We start from the raw sequence: 24,444 nt of genomic DNA, 5'->3' as shown, positions 1-24,444 counted from the left end.
TCTTTGCATGGCAAGATTTCAGATAACTCAGCTGCATTCCCCAAGGCTGATTTTTTTTTTCTACACTAAAGCACTAGAACTCTGTCTTTCAGCTTTTCTTTCCACATGCATTTTTTTAAGAACTCATGTACAGGGTTGAAAAGCTACTGACAGAATGACAGATGGAACAAAAGCTTCTTCCCTTCCCCTTCACCTGCAGGCATGCAATTTTAGAACATTTAGTGCACCTAGCTCAGTCTTCTCAATCTCCAAGGAACCAAGGGAGTTAAGTTTAGGGGAAAACAAAGATTAAATAGTTTGCAATATTTGATGCTCTGAGACTTACTTTTGGAAATACGGTACTTCTTGTTAAGTATATTAGAGTTCAGATTTCATGACAAGCGAAGGGAAGGTGTGATTTAATTGCAGTCACGTTTATTTGCAGTTTCTATACACACTTTCTAGGTAATCAAACTTTTCCAACACATTTTTTGAGAGGGGTTCACAATGAAACTGTCACCGTTTTTACTAAAAATAAATACAAGACTTAAAGTGTTGCACAGCTCTAAAATATACAAAGGCTTGGATTTAATGTAAACTTTGAAAACATTTTACAAAAGAAACCATCTTTGCAACAATTTAAAAAGTTCATATTTACAAATATTACAAAAATACAAAATGGATGCAAGTCCATAAACCATTGTCTTTTCTGCCAGCATGAACTGGTGCTAGTACCAAAATAGTTACACTGTAACCTTCTTAATTTTTTTTTTTAAATTCTTTAAGTCATAACCTACAGTATTTCTCTATATCTGCCACCACTGCAGCAAATGCACTCCATCACTGACCTTTGGCAAAAGCACATATATGCTTTATTTGCTACAACTATTCCATCTCCTCTATGCTGCCACAAGAAAAAAAAGAAGGGGGAAATGTTACTTTTCAGAACTTACAGCTGTGTAATTTCCTTAACATCAGTGCAAACAACAGAACTAGGTTGGAATGATGCTTCACTGGTTGCCTAATGCATGTGCTGTACTCTGTTTCAAGATAAACGACGTTCCCTTCGACAGCTTGTCCTCTGGTGTTATTTTCTCTGACCATTCTCTGTGTGAAGTACTGCCTCACAATTCAAGTTGCTTTTAGTGTCTATATATTGATAAATGGCATCTATGAAATTGTTCATTGGTAATAAAAAGTGCTGTCACCAATGCCAATTCAGCTGTACTCTCTTGACAGTTTTGAACGATTCTTTAAACATATGTAATGCCTTTTGTGACAAACGTTTATAAAATTGCTCCGGGTAAAACTTCTATGGAAAATGACTCAAGATGACAAACTAAGTATTTTCTCCTAATATCTAAGCTTCCTCGTGTCTTCCAGAAAGTGTTTTGTTATACACTAAGCAATTCCATAGAACATTCACTCATTCACTTGTGTTTTGGCTCCTTTTCTTAACTAAGCGACAAATAAGACTGCCATTTATTTTCAAAACCTTGCTCCACCTGCCCTTTTTAAAACTGTTTCAGACTTCCTGATTTTGAAGCCTTTTAGCTGATATACTCTGATTTACACCACTCTATGTGTGTTGACACATACCACATGCATAGTAATTCCACCTCACATACTGCACACAAGCAGACGACACAGGAAGACGGTAGGATACCCTGAATTACATATTTTGCAGTGTATTGGAAATACACTTATTGGAAAACCTTACTGGAAATACCTCTGAGGATTTGTTAAACCCCTCTGACTTGCTCAAACTCTTAAAATCATAAGAACCTTCCTCTTCAAAACACAATCTGCCCGCTTTTAAAACTCTTCGGCTTTATTCATTACATGATTAAAAGCAAAAAAAAAAGGAAAAACCCATTTCACACATCCCACTTCCCTATCATTTACTTATGCTTAAAGCCAGCTTTGAGTTGATTTCTTTAGGATCTAAGAATGCTCTTTCTGCTGTCCCATTCAATCTGTCCTACTGCGTACCACCTTTCTTCTTGCACTATTTCTCTGCACTAACATCCCTTCTATTCCTCTACTCCAAAGCATATCCTACAGCAGTCGACACCAACTGCACGAATCTTGGACAAAGAGGGCCTTTTGGACTATGCCGTGAAAACAGTGGTGGCCCAAAGGAGAATCAGACCAACAACTGGTTGTATTTCATTTAAAAATTAAAAGTATAAAGCAACGTGTGGGCTGAGCTTAAAAGTATGAATCCTTTCAGTTTTAAGACAAGAAAATTCAAGTAACTTCAAGTAATTAAGCTTTTATTTCCCTGCCTTCATATATATCAAAGCAGTTGCTTTGATTTGTCTCCTCTCCCAGCCCGTCCCAATCCCCCATCCTGCTGCATGCTTCTGGTGAACCCAGACGAAATCCAAACGTCTGTGGCCGGCACAAGAAACCAGAGCTGTCCCCTCTGCAGTTTCGCAGTGAATATAAATAATGCATACACATACCTATTTCCCAGCTACATTTTCACAGTGTCATTTTGGTAAATATTTAGGTAGCATGAATCTCATCAGCACAAAGAGAAAGCTTCACTGAAAACTCATTGCAGATATTTACTGATAAATTGAAAGCGCTTGTTGCATGCTTATCATTTACTTGTTTCCCTTAAGAACCAGAAACTAACCATGTTTAAAGATTATCGTTACCAGGTTATGACTGTGTTATGTATCCCAATAGCCTAATAGGAATATGAAACCAAGTATTATTTCCTCCTGATTCTTGCTGAATCAATCCGTGTTAACATGAAGACCCGCGGGCACCCTCAGATGCGACCATTTGGGGCTTTGTGTTAGGAATGACTTTGTTCTGTCAGAAGCACACTGTCTTTCCAACCAATGGTTGCGCTAAAACTCACAGCTGCACTTCTCAGTTAGCTTGTTGGGGCTATGCTAGAAAGACAAATGGTTACTTCAATGTGATCTCGGTCAGCTGGTAATTCGTAGCTGAAGTGGAGAATTCCTTTTGACTGCTAAATGTCTTCTTTGAGGCTTATGGCACCGAAAGTGGTTACTGATGGCCACGTGAACTTATGTTTGATATGAAAATGGTATTCACAGAATACAGTTATTACATTTGATTCCTTTTGTCTTCTATAAACAAAGCCGTTATGCAGGAAATTGTTTGCCACATGTCCACTCTTTGATAGTTCTATTTACAAATTTTTATCAAAAATATGGTATTTACATGTGTTCTGTTAATTTCTTCTAAATTTTGTTTCAGCTCATTTTTGTGTAGAAAAATACCAATCCTCGAGAGCATTTGCTTTTTTATTTTTCTTCCTAGGGAAGCACTACAGTGAGGGATTTGTTTCTAGATGGGCAGCTTCTGGGAAAAAAAAACAACACAAAAAGTCACTTTGAACTCTACGAAAAGTGTATAGCCATGAAATATACAGTGACAACAGAAATGAGTAGGATAAGCCAAATGAAGCTAAAGGAAAACAGAACAGACATAGCCTATCTTTCCACTTTCAGAAAATAAGGTCATAAATAGCTACAGCTGTAGTCCTCTGTTTCCCCAGCGTCCTATGAACACAAGCACATTTAAGCATTGATATTGCCCTGCAATTATTATTTTGACTGCTACAGCATTGGCCTCTTCTATTCACGTCCTCACTCAGCTCACACGGTGTCGCAGTCCCTGGAGCCTACGTTGAGCTCTGAGAAGAGCGGTCATCATGCGGGCTGCCGTCTGAGTTCTCGGTCTCCCCCTCTGAGATGGCCTGCATCGGCGTGTTATACAGCCGGCAGCGCACGCTGTACCTGCTGCTGCTGGCAGCTGGCGGCGCCCGTGAGCGCCCCACTCGTGAAGATGCTGACATGGGAAAGCTCTTGGGGGAGAAACCTTCTGCGTTGACCCTCGGTGAGCAGGGGGACAGTGGGGATGATGCATCGGGGCTTGTCACTGAGGGACACTCGTCCTGGCTTTGGGAAACATCCGCTGTCAGCTCTCCAGGAGACTTGGGCAGAATAGGGCTTTTCAAGATTTCTGTGGCGGACATCCTGTAGCTAGAATCAGACCGACTGCCTTTTTTAAGGAGCAGTAGTTTAAACTCCTCGTTAGATGTGTTGGACTTTTTGGCATTCCTGTATATCAGCCCAGGGGACCTCTGACTGCTCATGGGAGCACCTGCGCTGCTGGCGGATGATGTGCTGCTGGTGGGCAGCGTACTGCTGGTGGGAAGCTGGCTGCTAGTTCCAGAGGAAGCTCTCAGTCTGTTCCTTACAGACAGATCTCCGGAGTCCTTTCTCCCAAGAACTTTCCTTTTTGATCTGTAAAAATACAAAGAAACACTCTTTCATATGCTATCTTTGTAGAACGTTTCCCACTAGTCTGGAGTTACACAGATCCACTGTGCTTTCAAATGAACGTGGTCTCTCTTAATCCCTCTGACAAATATCAGAGGCTGTCAGTGACTGGCAGCACTTAAAAGCATAATAGCTCTCGTGCAAGGAATGAGGCACTGTGGCACAGTCTCTCAGAATCTTACCTGGCTCTTTTAAAACAATTCACGTACAACCTGCTATTTATAAAGACAGTGATGTCTACAGAGTCCCAGGTTAGCCAAATAATCACCATAATCTGTTCATTATTAGAAATTTTTAATTTCAGCTGTGATTGAAAATTTAAACTGAATGCAAAATACTCTAAATTTGAAGAAATACCTCCTCTTCATTCTTGGTATGGCAACTCACTTATAAGAATAGAACTGGTGGGCAGCATGCAGAAACCAGTGTGGGGAGTTTTCTTTGGAGACGTGTTTGCTAGACGTCTGATAGCAGACATTTGTTAGACGTTTGTTAGCAGCCTGATCTTATTTGTAAAGCATCCTATATATGCCATAACAATACTCATAATGCACACATGTGACCAGCACCTGCTACTCCTGACCCCTGCTAATATGGTTAGCACCACAAACATCATTTTATAAGGCAAACAGCCGTAATATGTAAACAGCCATAATATGTAAGAAGTATCACTCCCCCTTTTCAGCACTATGAAATGAACATTTGCCCAGCAGACTCATCAGTGCCCAGGCACTGGGTTGCCAGAATGTGATGACATTACAGAACACGGAAGCAGAATGGCATGTGAAATAACTGCCTATAAAATCAAGGAGCAGCAAGCTCTAAGTGGGACTCAGTCCAGAAACACAACTGGGTGGCAAAGCTTGGGTGGCGAGGTACACCTCCACCATTATCTGCTTTCTCCAAAGGCCTGAGTGACTGAACTTCTAAGTGAAGTCTAGATTATAATTATTGTACCATCTGCCAATTATTACAAATTTGATCCAATCTGAGGAGAGTTAACTCATCCCCATACTTGCAAGGCCAGGCACCAGTGAGACTTCATGACATCCAGCATCAGTGCTGGCTGGGATATTTCTGCATGCCTTTGTCATACCACCACAACAGCTATGAATGGGGTCAAGATAGGGCTCAACCATCAGATAATTATTCTGCAGTGGATGACATGCAGCTGGGGAAAGGATGGCTGGCTTTTATGGTTCATAGTTGCAAGGTTAGCTTACCTATGAATGACTGCAAACAGGTCCTCAGTAGTACGAGGTTTGTTGGGAGACACAAAAACATCCTCAGCTTCAGCCTGAGAGTCTTCACTCAGAGGGGACATGATGGAGTCGTCGCTTGGAGAAGACTCTGAGGTAAGTACAGAAACCATGGTTAGAGTCAGACCACTGCTATATTTTGAAAGAGCACTGCTAGTGCAAGGCATAAGCTTGATGTGTAAACAAGTGGCCAATGCTGGCCATACAGACTTCACCCTGTAATCTCTTGAGTGGTTGCTGTGCTGTCAGCCCAGGAGGGCTAACTGAGGCATGCCATGCTGTGTGACACCTCCAGGGCCCTGGTCCTTCATCCTGATGTCAGTGACACCCCCCCATGCAGAACGAACTGCAGCACAGAAAAGAGGACTCAACTGACCTTTCAGCGATGGCTCTTCTGTTCCACCTGCTGTCTCGTCTGCCCTGCTGATACCAGAGGCACTTCTGGTAGGAATACCTGATGTGACGTTCTCCTGCTTGCAACTGGCTTCACTGAGCAAGTTTACTGCTGCTGTCTCTGATTCGTAGCTGATATTCCCAGGCACGTGGTGGCTTAAATCGAGTTGGTGCTTAAGCTGATCACTGACATCTGCTCCCTCTGCCTGAGCAGGGCCGTCACTCGCCATGCCGAGCTCCAGCTGCTGCCCACTGCCACAGAGCTCAGGCTGGACCTGCACATGCTCAAGGCGGCTCTCCGGTTCTGCTCCCCTGTTTGCATTCTCTGCTTCATATTCATCTGTGAGGAGAGCTGAGCCTTTCTGAAATCCTTCTGTAGAAACTGCAGAAGTCTGACTTAGAGCACTGTCCGGCAAATGCTCAGCGGCTGGGGTTATTTGGTCCTTCACAGTTTTCATTTCAACCACAGCCACACTTGCTGAAGGTACAATTTCCTGCTCACAATTACTCTGTCCACTGAAAGAGGAGCTTTTTTCTAAAGATGGCTTCCCAGGGCCTGTTTCTGTTGGGGAGGAGTCGATATATGACACGATGGCTTCCTCAGTGGAGTACTGCCGTGATACTGTCTTCTTGGCTAGGAGTGGCCTCATTTTCCCTGGCGAAACATCACCAGCCACCAGTGTGGGCTCTTGGATGCAGAGCAGGTCGGGGATACTGCCCTTCTGCTTCACTTCTTCAGGCCTGTTGATGGCCCTGAGGTGCACGGACTTGAGGACGGAGGGAGTGATGGCAAGGGCAGAGGGATGGCTGGGGCTAAGGGCTTCCCCCACTGCGCTTTGCTTGCTGGGATTGAAGGCGTGCAGCTGGTGCCGGTGAGCAAACGGTTTATTCAAGACGCTGTGAAGAGCACTTAGGTCGAGATGGGTTGGAGGTATAATTGGGAGTTCGAGGTCTTTGCTTGCAGACATGGTGCCATCCTTAGAGAGCGGCTGTTGGAGTGAGGACTTCCTCTCGGGTACTTTTGGCTTCCTCTTGCTGCCCCCTGGGGACAGCGGTCCAGAGAAGAAAGCGGTTGGGAAGGAAGAGGTCGGTGTCTCTGACTGGCTGGAGTACCCGCTGGAAGGTGAGGCCAGCCCCGCCAGCTTCTCTGGGGATGCCAGTTTGTACTCGCTGTCAACGGAAGGCAGGGATGGGGTGGTGGCCCGTGACCCGGACTGGGATGTCTGGGACTCTGAGCTTTCTGGTGACTTGATGCACTCTATGACTGTGGTACCCGTAGCAGTGCTCGAATTAGACAAAGACCTGTAAGGATCACCAGATTTCAAGTCATTCAGGAGCCAGAGGTCTGCATAGTGAGGTTGTTCAGCACCTTCATCTTTGAAGGACGGCATGTCAGCCGTATCGAACTGAGCGTCCTTCATGCTGCCATCACTCTGGCTCACCCAGGGCAGCTCAGGTTTGGGTGGCAGGCTAGAGGCCTCTGCTCTGGAAGGTGTGTTGGAAAACTCAAGTGGCAGTTTCATTTCCCTGGCAGTGTGCAACGTGTGCTGCCCACCGCTAATCTTTGGTTCTTTCTTCTCGGGAAGATCCATGCTGCTCTCAGATTTCCTTAAAGATGAGCTGCGTTTTGGTGGAGCTGGCTTTGCCTTTGGTTTCTTCAGAGAGATGCCCTGCCGTCCCTGCCTCCTGTGACTGATGCATTCCTGCCAGGTGCAGTCGGCCAGGCTGGAGGTCACACTTGCCACCTGGCCGCTCTCGGAGCCTGCAGCTGCATAGTTGCAAATATAGCTCTTGTTGCCTTTGAGACCACAGTCAAAGTGCATGGAGGTATAGTATCCTTCAGTATCCACGGAGAAGTGTGAGCTAGTGTCTGCCTTGTCAGAGGGGCTCTTCTCTAGGAAGCTGTCGTATGTGCCCATGCTTGTGAAGCTTGGGCATCCCAGGCTGTCAGCCTTTGTGCGCTCAGGGCTGAAGTCCTGGCGACAGGATGCATCATGGTGGTGGTGCAGATAGTTCCACTCACTGTCACTCGTGTTGCTGTTGTTGGGGTCATCGAGTAGATCTGCCACAGTGGAGGTGAAGGAGCTCGCCCTGTGGCCTCTGACCTTGTCCACGTGGTCACCATACTGCTCTGTGATGAAGACACTTGAGTCCTCGTTGGCATTGGGAGCGGTGTTGAGGGACAGCTCGGAGTCACAGTGCGAGGAGCCAGTCAGTGGTGGAGAGGCGGCAGGAGGAATGGTTTCGGATGTCTGAGAGGGACATGTGGAGCTGCTCCCACTCCAGTTGCCACTGGAGGACTGGTGATCTTCCTTCTGATCCATGTGGCTGCTAAGCAGGACTCCTGCTGTGGAGATGGAGTGAATGGGGCTCCCAAAAGTGTCTGAGTTGGATGAAATCTCGCAGCTTCCTGAATCTGCCATCCTTGACAGTCGAGACCTCCCTCTCTCACCGATGCTGTGTTCGGGGCTGTGCAGGTGCTGAGGACAAGTCAAACCCAGGGGCTGATGCTCTTGTGAACCCTGTTTGCTCAGGACCTCCTTCCCTTTTTTCGGATGCCTCTCCGGGCTGGCTAGGAAGCACTCCGCTTCATATGCTGAACTCTTGGCGGTAGCAGCTGTGTCGCCCTCGCTGGCTCTTGCTCCCTCACGAGGGAGGCTCCGTGAGCGGATGCGGTTGCTGACAGCAGCAGCGAAGACGGCATCCCCGTTGTCTGCCAGCACCAAAATGTTGCCAGCAGAGTGTGAGAGGGAGGTGACCACACTCTGCCCCCTTTGTGCGCGAATGCGGCGCCGGGAGGGAGCGGCAATAAGGATTTCTTCTGTCTGGCACTCCGAGTCCCTGGTCCCTGACCGTCGGCTGCTGGCACTGGAGAAGTCCGGGTTGGCATGCACAATCACATTGCGCTCCCTTGCCACCGGTGACTCATCCGAATCTAGGGTACACGTAAAGCTGGGTGAGAGACCGCTTTGGATGTCCTGACATGAGACGACCCACAAAGCAACCCAAGAAGCATATCTGCATTTAATCTTGTTGAGTGTTGTACCAAACCTAACTGCTGTAACATGTACATAAGGCAGACCTCATGCCAATGAGGTGGGAAATTCTCCCAGTACCGCAATGTGATATCAGTTCTCCTATTTCTGCAATGTGATCTCATGTAGAGCTGATCTTACTGTGGTAAATATTAAGATGAATATTAACTTCTTGTTTTTTGTCACTGTAGTGCAAGTAGCTGCAGGCAGTTTTCAGGAGTAGCTGCCTGACAAAGCACTCCATAAACTTCTAAAAATAATTTCATTTTAACTACATATCTTTTCAGAATTTCCATTATCTGCTTCTTTCCTACCAAGAATATTTGCACAGTAACGGGATCTTTGTTTCATAGGTTCTCTGGTTGCTTATTCCCTATGATAAACACATTCTTTATGCTTCCGATTAAATTTCACAGTGAGCGACGAACCAAGGTATCAGAGCCACCTTCAGGTGCAGTAAACATTAAGTAATAATGATCCTGTTCATTTTTTTTTGGGTTAAGATCAATTTTACACTTGATTTGCCTTCAACAGAGTTGCTCCTAATTCACCTGGAGAAAAAGGTGAGGTAAGCTACTTGATTTCAATTATTCTTGGTAATAAAGAATGCAGGGAAAGAATTGAGGACAAGCGTGACAAGGAAGAGAAACTTTTAGCAAAGCTTTCTGTGGGGGTACCAGCAGCTGTCTCTAATGCGGATATCCAACTGATAGCGGAGTGAGCTGTGGCAGCTCATCACTTTGCTGAGCAACATCTGTCATTTCTTTACCTTAAGATCCCCTCAGACAAGAAAAAACTTTCACTTAATCTAGTTACTTTTTATGCACGCAACTATGGGTTTATAACAAAAATTAAATGGAAAAAAAACAACAACTGATTAACATTTACACAATAAGAGTTGAACACGTACATCTATATTACTCGGTAAGGCCCCCAGTATATCGGGGCCATATGGAGTAATATAGCTTTGCTGACTGCAGTAACTCAAAAAAACAAAACACACCATTTCCGAACTCCACAACCAGTTACGCTTTCAGGGTTTTGCTTCTTTGGAATGCCCGCTACCAGCTCAATAAGTCTGCAATTAAGTTGGTTAGAAAGCTATCTATGGAAGAGTTGTATTTATACTACACCTATTTCTTGTTGCACTCTTCTGGGGATGCCAGAGATGGTTTTCCTCCTCCTCAACTTTCGTCTCCGCTGTAGTACAGATTGTGAGTGAACAAGAGAGCAGCGTATACTAGCCTCTCTGTCAAAACCAACTCCTGCAACCCATAAATAGGTCTCATTAGCCTTTAGAAATAGTAAACAAAATTTCATGGCTGGAACACAGTGGAAGTATGTGAGCTTGGATTAAGCCTGTGAATAAACATAAGGGAGCCCTTATGTAGCTCTTACATAAATTATATTACAGTGTATCACAGTTTTACATCTAATTCCAGCTCCCCCTCAGCAGCCTGGTCTGCCAGAAGTAACAGAAGGAGTGAAGCAAAAAAAAAAAAAAAAAAAAAAAAAAAAAAAAAAAAGAAAAGAAAAGAAAATCAGAAAGAAAAGTAGATTTGAGAGCTCTTGGTAGCAGGACATCTTTCTTACAACTATTTATCCATCTGTCATAAGGACAGTGGTGGTAACTTGTCAGAAAGGAGTAATCTATGTAACTAAAGCCTGATTTACTTTAAGCAACTAAGCATAAGAAAACAATTTAGATTTTAATGTCATATTGTAGTAGCTGAGGGCTTCTTAGGAGACTGATATGCCAAAGGGGCTAACATTTTGGAAAGGAAGAAGACAGCTAAAAGAGGGCCAACTCCACGTACAAGTTCAGAAAACACTCTTTTCTTTTTTCCACACGGCCAATAATAAAAGAAATGGGGAGTAGATATTGTTGTGTACCACTACATGGTCTGACTTTCCCAAGTGCTCTACACTCAGCAGGACATGTGGGAGTCTGCTCAGGGAATCAGCTCACACATTCAAGGTCCTAAATGTAGATTTAGGAGCCTAGGTTCACATGCACATCTATTTATAACCATGGTCACGCAGAACAGGCAAGAATTCCTCATTTGCTTTATGTTTCCATGGCATTTCCACAGAAAAGTCTCTTTCACTTTGCTTTGTACACTGTGGCCAACGTAAAGTTAAAAGGAGGCTGGCCGAAAGGCCTGCACCTGCCTGTACTGGCTCTTTGCATAGCTGTATGCTCCTGATCTCTGAAGTTGATGGGGGATGGGAAAGAAAAAATATGCCAGGTCCATAAAAACTCTAACATTAGGATCACTGGTAAAGTGGTTTGTAATCTTAGGAAAAACAAACGAATTGAAGAAAACAAATAAAAAAAAAATCTGATAAAAACCATTTCAATAGCGTATAATTATATAAAACATAATTATACACAGACGTACACATACATATTACACTACATAACAATGTAAAATGTTAAAAAGTAACTTTCTTGTAAAAGTTCTTCTTGAAATCTACTACAGTGAAATAGAGGCTTCAGACAGATGTCCTGTAACCACCAATGCCCCTGAAATAAGGAGAGGAAGAACTTTCTTTAATATGGAAGGAAAGTGCTGTAAACTCCAACAACAGTCATTTTTTAAAAGTGAACATTTCTTGGGGTTGGGAGAAGCTTAAAGAACAAAACAGAGGAATGAAAGCAAACTCTTTGAAATGAAAATCAATCAGAACCATTGCTGGGCTTCCAGCAATTGTGAGTTAGCTGAACATGCTCTGTGTGCCAGATGCATGGGTCATCTCCAAGAGGAAAGTGAAAGAGGGTACATCCTCCCCGTGACGCATACAAATTATTCCCATTAGTGCTAATGAGAATGATACACATAAACATCCAGAAGATTACATACCATTCTTGATCTGTAAAACTGATCGGGAAATTTGGTTCCAATGTATGGCAGGTGGAGTCTAGGCAAAAATTTCTATTACTGGAAAAGTTAACATTGGTCCCATTGGTCTACTGCTGTATTTCTCCTATGCACTGCACTGTGTGACATTAGTGATGTTGAAAAGCCTTCATACTGAGGATCCTATGTGCTACATATGAGGAGCGTCACTCTAATGCATTGTGGAAGTGTGCCACTCTGCTTACTTCCTTCTTCAGGGATGTCCATTGAGAGTGCCCAGCCTATACCACGCAGCCCATTCAGGCTGCTCTGCTGGCGGGTGGCCTGACCCCACGCTGTCCCCACAGCTTCCCGCTGTGGCTCCTGACTGCCAACTCCCTGGGCAGCAGAATTCATGGACACCTTTACTGCCCAGAGCAGAGGGGCACCAGGAGTGCATCGCCAACACTGAGAGGAATCACCTGGCACATGGCGGAGCAGGAGGGATGCCGCCTTAAGGATGCCGCTGTACAGCAAGCAGCCAGACCCAAAGCCCCAAGCTCCCTGGCTGGGACTGAGGCCATGCTGGGGTGTGCAACCCTCCTGGCACCGTAGGTGACTGGGCAGCCTGTCCTGCAGGAAGGCTGGGCACTACAGACAGACACAAGCGGGAGCAATGTGATGTAACTTCCCTGCTGTCCCCCAGCTTCTGGAAAAACACTACGAAATATCAGTATGCTGTCTGAGGTTAGCTGTAAGTTCCCTGCTTTTCTTCCTGATTGCTTATTTTAAAGTCTGTAAGTGGGGAAAAGTTAGTCCACTTTATGCTCAAAACTTGGTGCAAAATATAATTGAGGAAACATAAACCTTGTTTTTACCATAGCCTTCTGGAAGGAGAGAAAGAGAAAGAGAGAAAAAGAAAAACAACCTGATTTTTGATTCTGGAAACAAGTCGTCTATCACATTTAGTCAGTGATAAAGCTGATCCTTACATAAACAGATTCTTCTTTAAATAAATCTAGTAAAATGCATCCAAATGTTACGTAAATAAAAGAAAATGCCATTACTATACCTTCAGCATAGCTGCATGTAAAGAGATCTCAGAGTGATGGTTTACATGCTACACAGTCATGACTTGCATATTTAAAGCACTGCAAATAGTAGCCTACATTCTCTAGTTTCTCTTCTCCTGCTACACATGACAATCATATGATTAGTTTCTGTGGCTTTCTGCATTATTTCAGTCAGCCACATTCAAAAAGCTATTTGAGGTCTTTGTGAATACAGGCTGCAGGTTATATACACAACAAAAGTACACTGTTTATGCAGGGAACCAGTGTTACGCTGTACAGCATGACTCACAAAGTATGGGCCAAATTAATCCTAGGTGCAGCTTCAGAGACTTCAGCAGACATGCATGAAGGATGAATTTAGCCCACTGTCCTCCAGCAGCTGACCCTCAGGCTAGGGTCTTTGCCCACAGACTATAAAATCCAGTGACTTCAAACAAATTAAACAGAATAAGTACTTGACCTCCCTCGAACCATGCAATAAATACAAAAAGAAATAGAAGAGATTTGTACCAGTGACATTGATGGGGATAATGCAAGAAGAAATCACTTGGGCATCTTGTTTCATTTTCTCCTCTGGAGTTGGGAGAGGTAGTGCTTTACTCCAATTGGTTTGTTTATCCAGTGTAGAAGGGATATTATGTATTGGATTTTTCGGCCTCTGCCCTAACATGACATCTGTATCTTCGTCCTCTGGTGGATGGGACTGCAAATGAATACATTCAAAATCAGTGTCTACCATTCAGGCACGTGAGGCTACTGTTGAAACAAAGCAGGCACACAGCTCAGCAATCAGTTACAGGCTGCAATGGCAAGCTGCTCTCAGCAAGTCACACAGTACAGGCTGAAATCACACACCGTTCACAGAAGACAGATACCTCGTGCATCCTTTTGAACGCACTGCTCTGCTGGCTGCCCGTGAGGACCGGCCCCTTGTACACATTTGTTTGAGGACAGGCACCGGAAGGCCCAATGCCTTAAAAAAGAGCCCTCCGTGCTCCAGGAAACCATTTGCATTTCATTTTTACAAACTATGGACACGAGCAGAAAACAAGTTACAGAAATCCAGTGGAAAGTGGCAGGTGTTAGCAGTGCCAGGGTCAGGAGGACACTGGCCAAAGGAGATGGGCTGCCACCAGAAGAAATTCAAAGTGTTGTTTGGAAACCATGCACATTTTTACAGCGTGTTAAGAGAAGCACTAGATACAGAAGGTAAAGTAACAGAGAGAAAAGTAAACTGTATGGAAGCAACACAGATGCTTTGTTCTCTTTCTGAAGCAATAAAGGTCCCCCAGCAGCACCTTGTCCTGCAAAGCTGCTGTAATGCTGCCTATAACAGATAGATTAATCACATTGTTATGTGGCACTAGCTACAAACCCGTTTTGGATTTTCCTTGTAAAAATAATAATAGTAAAAAAATACGTTGTTTTGGAGGAATACATGGGAGAAGCACTCACCTTTTTCTGCCCAATTCCCCCCCTTTCTCCATGAGAACACTTCCAAGAGCAGACAACTCTTCCCCCAGCCTGGGAAGTGACTCTGCCTCTTCTTCCCGCATGAAGAGCAAAGCCTCCTCAGCTGCCCTTCTCCTGAATCCCCAGCTGCTGCCTACCCAGCTTCTCCCTTATGACTTCTGTTTATGCTTCACTCTCCAGTTTGTGGTGATTTTTGTTGAAGACAAAACGCTGCATTCCCCAGCCTGGCAAGGTCCGGCAGGCAGCGGGATGACACTGCCTTTGTAGTGCTGCCATCCCTCCCCGGCTCCACATACATCCCAGGGAACGAGCTGCCTCTGGCTCCAGGCAGCAGCCCCAAAAGCGTTCCAGACCCTAAGGCAGGGTGCAGGGGGACAATCACTTACCTGGCCAACCTTGCCCCCCGCAGCACCCCCAGGTCCTCCTCCCGCCCGCGGGAAGCCCTGCTTTCCCACGTTGGGTTTTAGGAAAACATCGCAGCCTTCTTTCTCTCTGCAGCTTTTGTGCTGATCCCCGGCAGACGTGAATGGCTCATATAAACTTCCAGCACAAAGGACTTTGTTTCCTAGGTAACTCCCCCCTCCCCAAAAGTTTGATGCATGCAAAAAAAAAAAAAAAAAAAAAAAAAAGAAAAAAAAAGAAAAGAGAAAAAAAAGAAGAAAAAAAAAGCCCACAAAACTCCAAAGGCTGCCCACACACAGCAGACACGGAGGCTGCACTGGCTGCCGGCTCTGCCAGGATAACAATGGAATGGGGACAAAGCGGGTGAGGTGACCCCACCGCCAGCTCCCACTGCCAGAGCTCCTCCTCAGCACAGGGCAGCATCGCAGGGTACCCAGGGAGCAAATGCCCTGGTGCTGCCCCAGCAATCCCTCACTATTGGGGAAAAAAAAAAAAAAAAAAAAAAAGGGCAGTTGGGCAATAACACTGCAGGGAAAAGGAAATGCAGTCACTAATGCTATGGGCTCTGCCTTGGTCCAGGCCTTCAATGGGGCAATTGGATCCAAGAGGTGGCTTTGGGGCCACGAGGTCCTGAAACTGTTCTGAAGTGAAGAATGAAGGAGGGAAAAAGTTGTTGTTATTGTGTCTATTGACAGGAGAAACAGAAGAGGAGTCTCTTAGAGCAGTAGAGCTAGCAAATGAAAAGCAAGCAAGAGGCAGGGTGAGGATCTGGAAGGGAGAAGAGTGAGTGAGACAGGGCTGTCAGCAGAGGATTGCTTGTTTTTCCAGTACCTTTCTACTCCATGGGGTCATGTGGCAACACTCAACTGGGGAGGGCGAACGGGTGCTGTTAAACTATAAGTGTGAAATGTAAAAAAGAAAAAAAAAAAAATCAAATTAAAAACATGCACAATGAGTTTCTGGTAAAAGCACATTATTTTTGTCTGGATAAACTAGTGTCAGAGGCAAAAACACCCTGAAATTTCCATCTCGATTTCTAGCTCATGCTACTCCACAAATGAGCCCCACCTCATTCAGGTATGCCTACAGAGTTGCTTGGATCCATGTGAAGTCTACACTGATTTCACTTACTCAGATCAGACAAAACTGTAGTGAAATTGGTTCAAACTCCTTGCACAGACAGACTTAAATTGGACTAAGAATGCCTTGTATTGATTTGGGGAACTCAAACTGTGTACTGCCTGAAGCTGGAGCAGTGCAAAGTGCTTTTCCAATTACACTATAAATGATCTACTTTGTAATATAAGGAATTTTTTTGCCTGAGGTATTTATAAGCTATGGATATAAATAATGCTGGTGCTGAGGATGATTTAACAAATATATTGTTCACTAAGGTCTTCTGTAAACTGTGTGACTCGTCCTGTTTTCTTGCTAGATTCCAACACCTGTCGCTTTACCCCAGTCCTATGTGTGTGACTAAAGCCTGAAGCTTTCAAATGAGAAAGTCCTCTAGCAGAGCAGAAAGAGAAAATCAAAAGAGCACTGTTTCCAGCAAATGTTTCCAGCAGGTCCCTCAGACCTCTGCAAAACCATTTCTCCTAGGCTGGGAAAAAGTCCTTATTGTGGGATGAACACTTTTGCTTGAGCAAGAAAAGGTGCGAAGATATTGAGTATGTCAACTAGCTAAGTTTGCTCTTCAGATTTGCAAGATTTTTTTCCTTGATCTTTCAGCTGCGTTTCCAGTCACCTGCTTTGAGCAGATTTACCACAGCTGAAAGGGTCAGGTTCTGAAATTCACCTTCTTCCCCTTGGAGGGTGTCAGAGCTCCCTGGGGAGAGCTGAGATGAATGGAGATCAGCGCTGCTGAAGTGGCAAGAGGTCAGAGTATGAAAATCTTTTACATCTTACAGAACTACCACAAAGGCCTAGAGGGTCCCAGTGAGCTCACTGGGAGGAGGAAAATGAATAGGGACTTCCTGCTCCACCGGCTGCTAAGGGCAAGCATCTACGAGAGAAGCAGCAGGAGAGGGTAGCTGGCCTTAGAGAGCTACAGGCTACAGCAGACAAAACAGTGGCTGACAATCTGTGTCCTGTTGATGCAGAGCTTTTCTACCTCCCTGTGTGTTCCTCTGCCTTCCTGACTCCTCCATGAAAACACGCCCTGGTTATGCATATCCACAGACTTGCCTTGATGTGCTGAAGCCCCAGGTCTCAGCAGGACAAACTTCTGGGATGGAGACTTAACATGGAGAAACACCAAAAATGGGAAAGGCAAAGGCTGACTTACGAGTGTCTCTTCTTCCATCCAAAGGAACAGGAGAAATATCACAAGGGGCTGAGGTGGGCAGCAAAATTTCCAGCTCCTGCTATCACAGCAATGTAACCTTCCACTGTGATCTGACCAAGTGGTCCTAAGGTCACCTACCTACTGACTGACCCTGCATGGTGCCCACTACCGGACAGCTGAGCACAGTGCCATGCAGCAGCCTTAGTGTTTCAATGCCTCTGTGCTCGGGGAGGGAGCAAACTGCTTCTCCTCAAATGTTCTCATTCACTCACAAGACCAGAATATCTCTAAATGTCTTGGGTGAACACATAATCAAGCAAGAAATTATTATTATATATCCAAAGCTGTTCTGGTCTGATGGGCAAATCTGCCATTCGGCAGTTTTCAAAGTGAATTTCTTTTGTGTGGGTGTGCTTGGCAAACAGCAATGGTGATAATCAATCTGTTAAACACAAAGCCAGAATACTTTAAATAGGCATTTTTTTCTTTAATGAGCTAAGATTGCTTTGAAACCAAACTGGTGTGTAATTGCTTGAACAGGGATTTATTCTGCAGTCACTGACAAATGTGAGCATCTCTATTTTCTGCGCTATCCCATCATGCAGTTGCAGAGGTGATGGTGTGCTCCTGAAACTGCTTTGCAGTAAAAATCTTGGTTGCATATGCACATGATCTGATTTCTCATTGCTCTTCATCTCTTCAGTGTGGAAGTTTTTGGTTTCTGTGGACTGCAACAAAATCATGAAGATGTCCAGGCCTGAGATCATTGTTATGTTTCCCTAAAGGGAAACAGAAACCAGCGTTGCTGCAGAGCAGTTCAGCTTAAACTTCCCTCAGCACTTGGGATGAGATGCATAACTCTCAAACATTTGTCCCACCAATTTTAAGAGGAGTCTAGCTTTACTTGCAGATACCTAAGTTGGGACACATGAATCACCTTTTTAGCTAATGAAAACCTTACATTCCATCAGTGCAGTGGCAAAGAAGCAATTTGGCAGTCACAAACATGCCAGCCTGGTAATTTATGGGTCTGTCCTATTTCTTGCTCCACAGCTGGGATCAGGAGGAAAAGAATGGGCCAATGCCACACAAAAATGCCATTTAATTCCACTCGTTCTGTATCTTCCAAAGCTTTGAGATGCCGCTTTGAAAAGCCTGCTGTTCAGGATCTTCAAAGCGTCATCATGTACCTGGCCTGCCTGCCTGATAGTGACAATGTTAATGGAGCTACTGGAATTTCAAAGCTAGTGCACAGGACATTTTGGGCACTGTGCAGTGGTGGAGTGAAAAGTGTAAAACCGAGAAAAAAAAGGCTAATTTCTGTTCAGATAATAAAGTTGTTGCTAAATGCTAAAGTCTTGTCAAGAGCCGTACACATTTATCCTCAACAGGCTTCTCTAATTCAGTTGTGGCTGAGGTAATTCCTTCCCCACCCCCTGCACTGCTGTGACTGTGTAGGCAGTGTGTACTCTTTAGGAAATGCTGGCAGCCCATGCAGCAGCAGTGCCTGGTGCTGGAAGTCCAGCAAAACCTGGGTGAGGGCAGGAGGTGGCTGGCAGCATTTCCCTGTTCCTCTGAAGATAATTTCTTACTCCTGCTTCCCATAAGTTACAGCTAACAACAAGCATAAGGGATCAATATTACTTATGACTTCCAGCTTCTATAGTAGTGCACACTGCCTTCCCACTGAAAAAAGTGGGCAATGTACTAGCATACAGCTTCAGTGCTGCTGATCTTCATATATGGCCCACTTCCGGCAGTGGACAAAACACACGTAGGATGCTTATACAAGCTAGGTGAGCATAGAAATCAGATGCACTCATTAACAGTACATCCCGACTTCACAGCTGAAAGCAGCCATTCCCATACTGACAAGGAGAGAGCAATTGGGAACTGGTATTCAGTCTCACATTCACTTGAGGCTGCTCCCGACTCCTTCTGTGGACCTTAGTGCAAGCTCCCTCCCTCCCTTTCTCCCTTTCTCTCCTGTAGGAAAGAAAGCCTGCTGCTTCAGTAACTCAAAGGAACTCAATCAAATGGTGCTGATTCATATGTTGGAAAAATTAAAGGCCTGGTAAAAGGAGAAGAAATACTAATAAAAGATTAGCAGCTTTCCATTGCTTTTGGAGCAAAGCCAGCTGCTCAATTAGAAAATAACATTCGTACCTACAGAGCATCTTTGTCAGGCAGTCAGCTGAAAACAAGAAATACTTCTGACTGTGCTATTTTTGCTGCAAAACACAACTCCGCTCACCTGCCTGCTCTCGACATTTCCCTGTGATTCATTTTCCTCAGGTTTTGTTTTATCTGCTTGTGGGTGTTTCATTTTATTTTGGAGCATCACAAATCCGATCTGTCACTGACAATCCATTAATGATTAATTTGCTGCACCAATGTTTTGACAAGGTAATGACAAAAATAAGATGTGCTTTCTGACAGAAGTCATGCCACACATGGCATCCCAGCAGATGTACGTACAAAATAATAATCTTACCATACACAGTAGGAGGTATTACGTTCATGGCACAAACAGTGCTATGCAAGTTCATTCTGATGAATAAGGTCATAGAATCATAGTATCACAGAATGGCCTGGGTTAGAAAAGGACCACAATAATCATCCAATTTCAACCCCCTGCTATGTGCAGGGTCGCCAACCACCAGACCAGGCTGTCCAGAGCCACATCCAGCCTGGCTCTGAATACCTCCAGGGATGGGGCATCCACAGGCCTGGACACAGTACTCCAGATGGGGTCTCACAAGAGCTGGGTAGAGGGGTCAGGTGGTTTTCATTTGTAACAGCTACAGGCAGGATTTGCACACTGAAAGTATGTGGCGCAACTTGTGCCTGGCTCTTATCTGTTATTTTTTTATTGAGGCTTTGCAGAACTTCAGCACAGTGTGTGAAAGTTTGTGCATGCAGTTGTGTGCTGTACAGAGCATCCTAAGACAGACCACAAGAAACATTTTTAAATGGCAAAGCTATGGAATCAATTATCCTATGCATTATTTTCTTTTCATATTTGATCTAGCTGATGCCTCAGGGAGAGGCCAAACTTGACTAGAAAGCAACCTCCTGCTTCTTGTCTTCAGATTTCTGCTCAGTGTAATTATGAACAAAATGACACTGCATATTGTGCACCTGTGAGTGTGAATTCCCAAATGCTATTCCTTGCTTGATCTCCCTTATTTTCAGCTGTGCTATGAGGGGCTGGAGAAACTGTGGTTCCATAGCATCTGCACTCTGATCTGCAGCACTGAGATTCTGGAGACTTGCTGGACACGCTTAGTGAAAACAGAAAGAAAAAAAATGTGGAGAATATGAAAGAGAGTCTGAAATGCAGCTGGAATGACACAGCATCTTCACACTCTGCAGCACTACAGAGAGGGTTGTCATGGGAACGTGTGTAATGAATATTTCCCTCATTTTCCTAGCTCTGTACCTTCCTTGTAATTTCCTCTTTTTTTGCCTCCCCCCCATTGGCAAAAATGCCTGAAAGAATGATGCTTACAAATCTGTCTGCTTGTACAGCTGCTCTGTGTGGAGTGAGATTAAGCAAGTCAGGGGTTTTTAGCTTGAAAAATGAATGTCTGGGATAAATAGGGAACTAAAATCATGCCTGAAAAAAACAAGAGGGGCATGGAAAAAGTAAGAAGGGAGACAGTGCTTACTGTTTCTCATACTCTAAAAATTAGCAGGGATGCAATGGAATTATGAGGCATTGAGTTTGAAACAAACAAAAGATATATTTTCATACCGATTATTAAAGTCACTGTCACATGCTGTTGAGGCCAAAGGTGTAAATTTGAGGAGGGATTAAACAAGTCTCAAAATCAATGCAGACTTGTTGTTCCTTGGTGGTTCTTATTGTCTATTTCATCTCTGGCTCAGCAGCTCCATAACCAATTTCTGCATGAAACTGCAAGGATATATCATGGGACAAGAAGTGGCATAAATCATGCCCCCTTCTTACACACCTTTCTGAAGGATCCCCTTTTGGTGTCTGGCCTAAGCGAACCTTTTATCAGACAAATCAGGGCAGTTTCCCTTACAAGAATAGGCTACAACAAAACAACTGTAAACACATCCTGCCAGGAACACAAAAAATCCTGGGACACAAAAAATCCTAGAACACCACTGTTTCTACTTCTCTGCTGCTTCAGGACAACATCATCTTATGATGGAATAGTTCAAAATGGCCTTCCAGATGCATTTACACTGGTATCAGTCACTTTGGACTTTAATTCATTGGTCTTTCTTGGAATACGTGGGACTGACTTTGGCATCTTCCTACAAACAAAAACAGCTAGCCATGCTTAAAAGTGAATCTCCACCAGGTAAAGTTAATATTCTCTAACTTTACTAAGCAATATGCAACATCTTTGGAAAAGCACACTGCTACTTAATTGGCAGCAATAAAAAGAGCAGACAAAATATACCGATTTGGAAACCTCAGCTGGTCACATACATGGGCAGTCTGTGTCTTGGTAGCTTTTAGTACTGATAGATCTCACAGTTCTCACAGTACTCGAATGTTACTCAAAGTCAAGCCACTTACTTCAGTGCTTCAGTGAACATATTTAACGCAAATGCACAGTTTGGAAAAGTCAAACTGTGTAGCTTAAAAATTTCCCAGCTTCTTGTTGACCACTTTTCTGATTTCTAAGAAACAGAAAAGGGTGTCTACTCTCCTCTCATTTAGCAATTCTCTTACCAGCACCTTCCAATGCATTAGAAAAGTGGAATATAGAATAGACTGCAGAGCCACATGTAAAAATTCCTGTAGGACTCAAACATCTTTATTTCATTGATGAACAGATGATACAATCAACTTGCATCAGATATCAAACACTTCCAGCAGCCCCTGAAGCACATACACATTCGCAGATGCCAAAAAGTTTATGCTGAAAAGGGCAAGTTAGCCAAGAACAGCACCCTTAATTTTCTCTTGTAATGATATCATTAAGTCATAAGGGTTGGCACAATATCAATTAGTTATTCATTGTTGCAGTATCTTGTAAAAATCTCTGCTCAACCTTCTCCCAGACAGAGCATTCATGTGCAGTTTCATCTTGCCTTATTCTGTCCAGAGTTGCCCCATGAACAAGGAGTTCTCTAAAAAGTGGGTCAAGGCACTCTGAAATATTCTGGTTTTGGAATATTTGCACTTCTCAAAGTAGAATATTTCCAGATGCCTTGAAATCCATAGGACTACAACCTCCGAGTCAGCACTTGTTTGTTCCTCCTTCAGGGACCACCAGATCTGGTTGGCTTCCAAAATAAGCCCCAGTATGGGTGGGCACAAAGCTTAATGTTTCCCTCTCAAAAAGAAAAAAGGTGGCCTTGCTGATGAAGCCAAGACATCTGTATTCAGCATGACTTAATTCTGCCATCTAATACAGGACTCAGAGAATTGCTCACTATTTATTATTATTTTGTGTTACACAGATGGAAGTGATGTCTAAAATGCACTGGTTCCAAACACAGAAAAGATTCATGCCTTTCAACACCGAGTATGCAATTTCAAAAGATATGACTTGTTCTCCATCTGATACTAACTAACAGAGCTTTATGTTCAGTATATTGTCCAAACAATTATCTGTAACTAATTCCAATCCATAATGTAGGGTCAGCTCTCCCTTACCTTTCAATGACCCTATAACAGCACTAGCTTTGATGATGACTTACAAAGCAAAAGAATGTAAGCCTGTTTCTCCTTTAAGTCTTCCTTTCCTATTCTGTCCATTAGCATCAGAATATCTGCTTTCATTTGACTCACAGGGCCTGCAAATTTAGCCCGTTCAAAGCCTGTAGTGATAGTGATGCTGTCCTTGAAATTATCCAGGTAAGCAGTAAAAAAGTCAGAATAGTCAAATTAATTGAAACCTTATTATGCATTTCATGCTTTAAATTGAGAAACAAAACTCTGTGGACTGATTAGCTCAAGTTAAGGTTCCTGGGCAGGTGCTTTACACTGTAACTCCTTTAACATTATGGTATTTCCATATGTTTAATATAATGGATTAGGGTGAATGTACTTGGATTTCTAAGCTCAGGGGGTGATAAACCAGTGTTCATTTATAATGTGCTCATGGCTGCAGTATCTCTGTAGATGCCATTGTTCCTGTGCCTGCACACATAGATCTGTCCCTACTATGAAGGCTGGCATTGGGCAGATGTATCAATTACAAGACAAACCCAGGTATGACCCACTGAATTTTATTAGGTTTGAGGAACGCACGATCTCTTAGCCTAGCATAGAATGTAGCCAGTATGGCACTTCTGTAGGTCAAGCACCGAGACACACAGAAGTACTACTGTCCACACAAGCACAAAAACTAGTTCCTTTAGAGAAGTGCTGCTAAGCCTCTCTGCACCTATACAAGCCTCCTGACTGTCCTCAAAACCCATGAGCTCTTGGCTACTGGCAATGACAATTTCAGGGCTGAAATTACAGCACTTACTGAAATGACAGGAGAGTTCTGGAAGTGCTGCCCAAGGCAGGAGCAGAGAACAAAAAGAGCTGTGGAGAAGCATCTGAACGAGTGTGTCCATGTGCTGGCTTTATGTGAAATATCAGGTTTCTCTGTGGAAACTTTCACCCTGTGACTGGCTGCTGGAAGCTGCTACCTGAGCCATCTTACGGGTGAATTGCTAAGACCAGCAATGTTGTGCCTGGAGAGCACTTCTTAAGCAGTGTCATATCTAGGTCCCACAACCCTATTAAAGTGTTCATGTGGGATACTTGTAGCACAGAAGAAAGACTTACTGGTAGAAAGTGCCGGTCCTTTATCGCTTGCCTCTTTTGACTGCAGACTGCAGGGAAGGGAGGAAAGGGAGGAGCCACCACAGAGATGGGCCCTTGGACTTTTTGCTCTCTGTTATCAACTCGGCTTCGATGTTCTGTTTTGGAGGAGAACACAGAGAACATGAGTTTTTCAGAGCATTAAAAACATAAACATTTCTACTAACTGCGCAACGGAGCTATGGAAAGGACATGGAGCTGAAGTTCTTCCTCTTCTCCAGTGAACACTACTGATGATCCTCAATGAAGATGAAGGAGAGAAGCACTTACTGGACTCCCAGCCCCTCAAAGAGCAGTGCCTATACACCCAGCATTACAGAATCACACAGAATGGCAGAATCACAGGGATTGGAAAGGACCCCTGAGATCATCTAATCCAACTCCACGCTAAAGCAGGTTCCCCACAGTAGGTTGCAAAGAAAAGTATCCAGGCAGGTTTGGAATAACTCCAGAGAAGGAGACTCCACAACCTCTCTGAGCAGCCTGTTTCAGATGTCTGTCACTCTCACAGTAAAGAAGTTCTTCCTCATTTCTTGTATGGAACTTCCTACATTCCAATTTGTGCCTATT

The 24,444-nt window shown here is 44.1% G+C and overlaps 1 protein-coding gene across 5 annotated transcripts in view; it reads right to left on the bottom strand.

The window, feature by feature from the left end:
- Nucleotides 1–392: 392 nt before the first annotated feature.
- Nucleotides 393–24,444, bottom strand: part of NHS (NHS actin remodeling regulator) — a 249,571-nt gene continuing 225,519 nt past the window's right edge. The window contains exons 3-9 of one of the 5 annotated variants that reach the window (XM_052673966.1): nt 23,839–23,972; nt 15,614–15,676; nt 13,418–13,610; nt 10,128–10,259; nt 5,943–8,894; nt 5,531–5,657; nt 393–4,271 (exon numbers count right to left, since the gene is read on the bottom strand). In XM_052673966.1, the coding sequence (XP_052529926.1) occupies nt 3,647–4,271; nt 5,531–5,657; nt 5,943–8,894; nt 10,128–10,259; nt 13,418–13,610; nt 15,614–15,676; nt 23,839–23,972 (4,226 nt within the window). In that variant the 3' untranslated portion in view covers nt 393–3,646. The other 4 variants (XM_052673967.1, XM_052673971.1, XM_052673968.1 and 1 more) reach the window with 4 other exon arrangements.

Source organism: Tympanuchus pallidicinctus, unplaced genomic scaffold, assembly GCF_026119805.1.
Source record: "Tympanuchus pallidicinctus isolate F22 unplaced genomic scaffold, pur_lepc_1.0 scaffold14, whole genome shotgun sequence".
NCBI lineage: Eukaryota > Metazoa > Chordata > Aves > Galliformes > Phasianidae > Tympanuchus > Tympanuchus pallidicinctus.
This window is presented reverse-complemented; position numbering and strand designations above follow the sequence as displayed.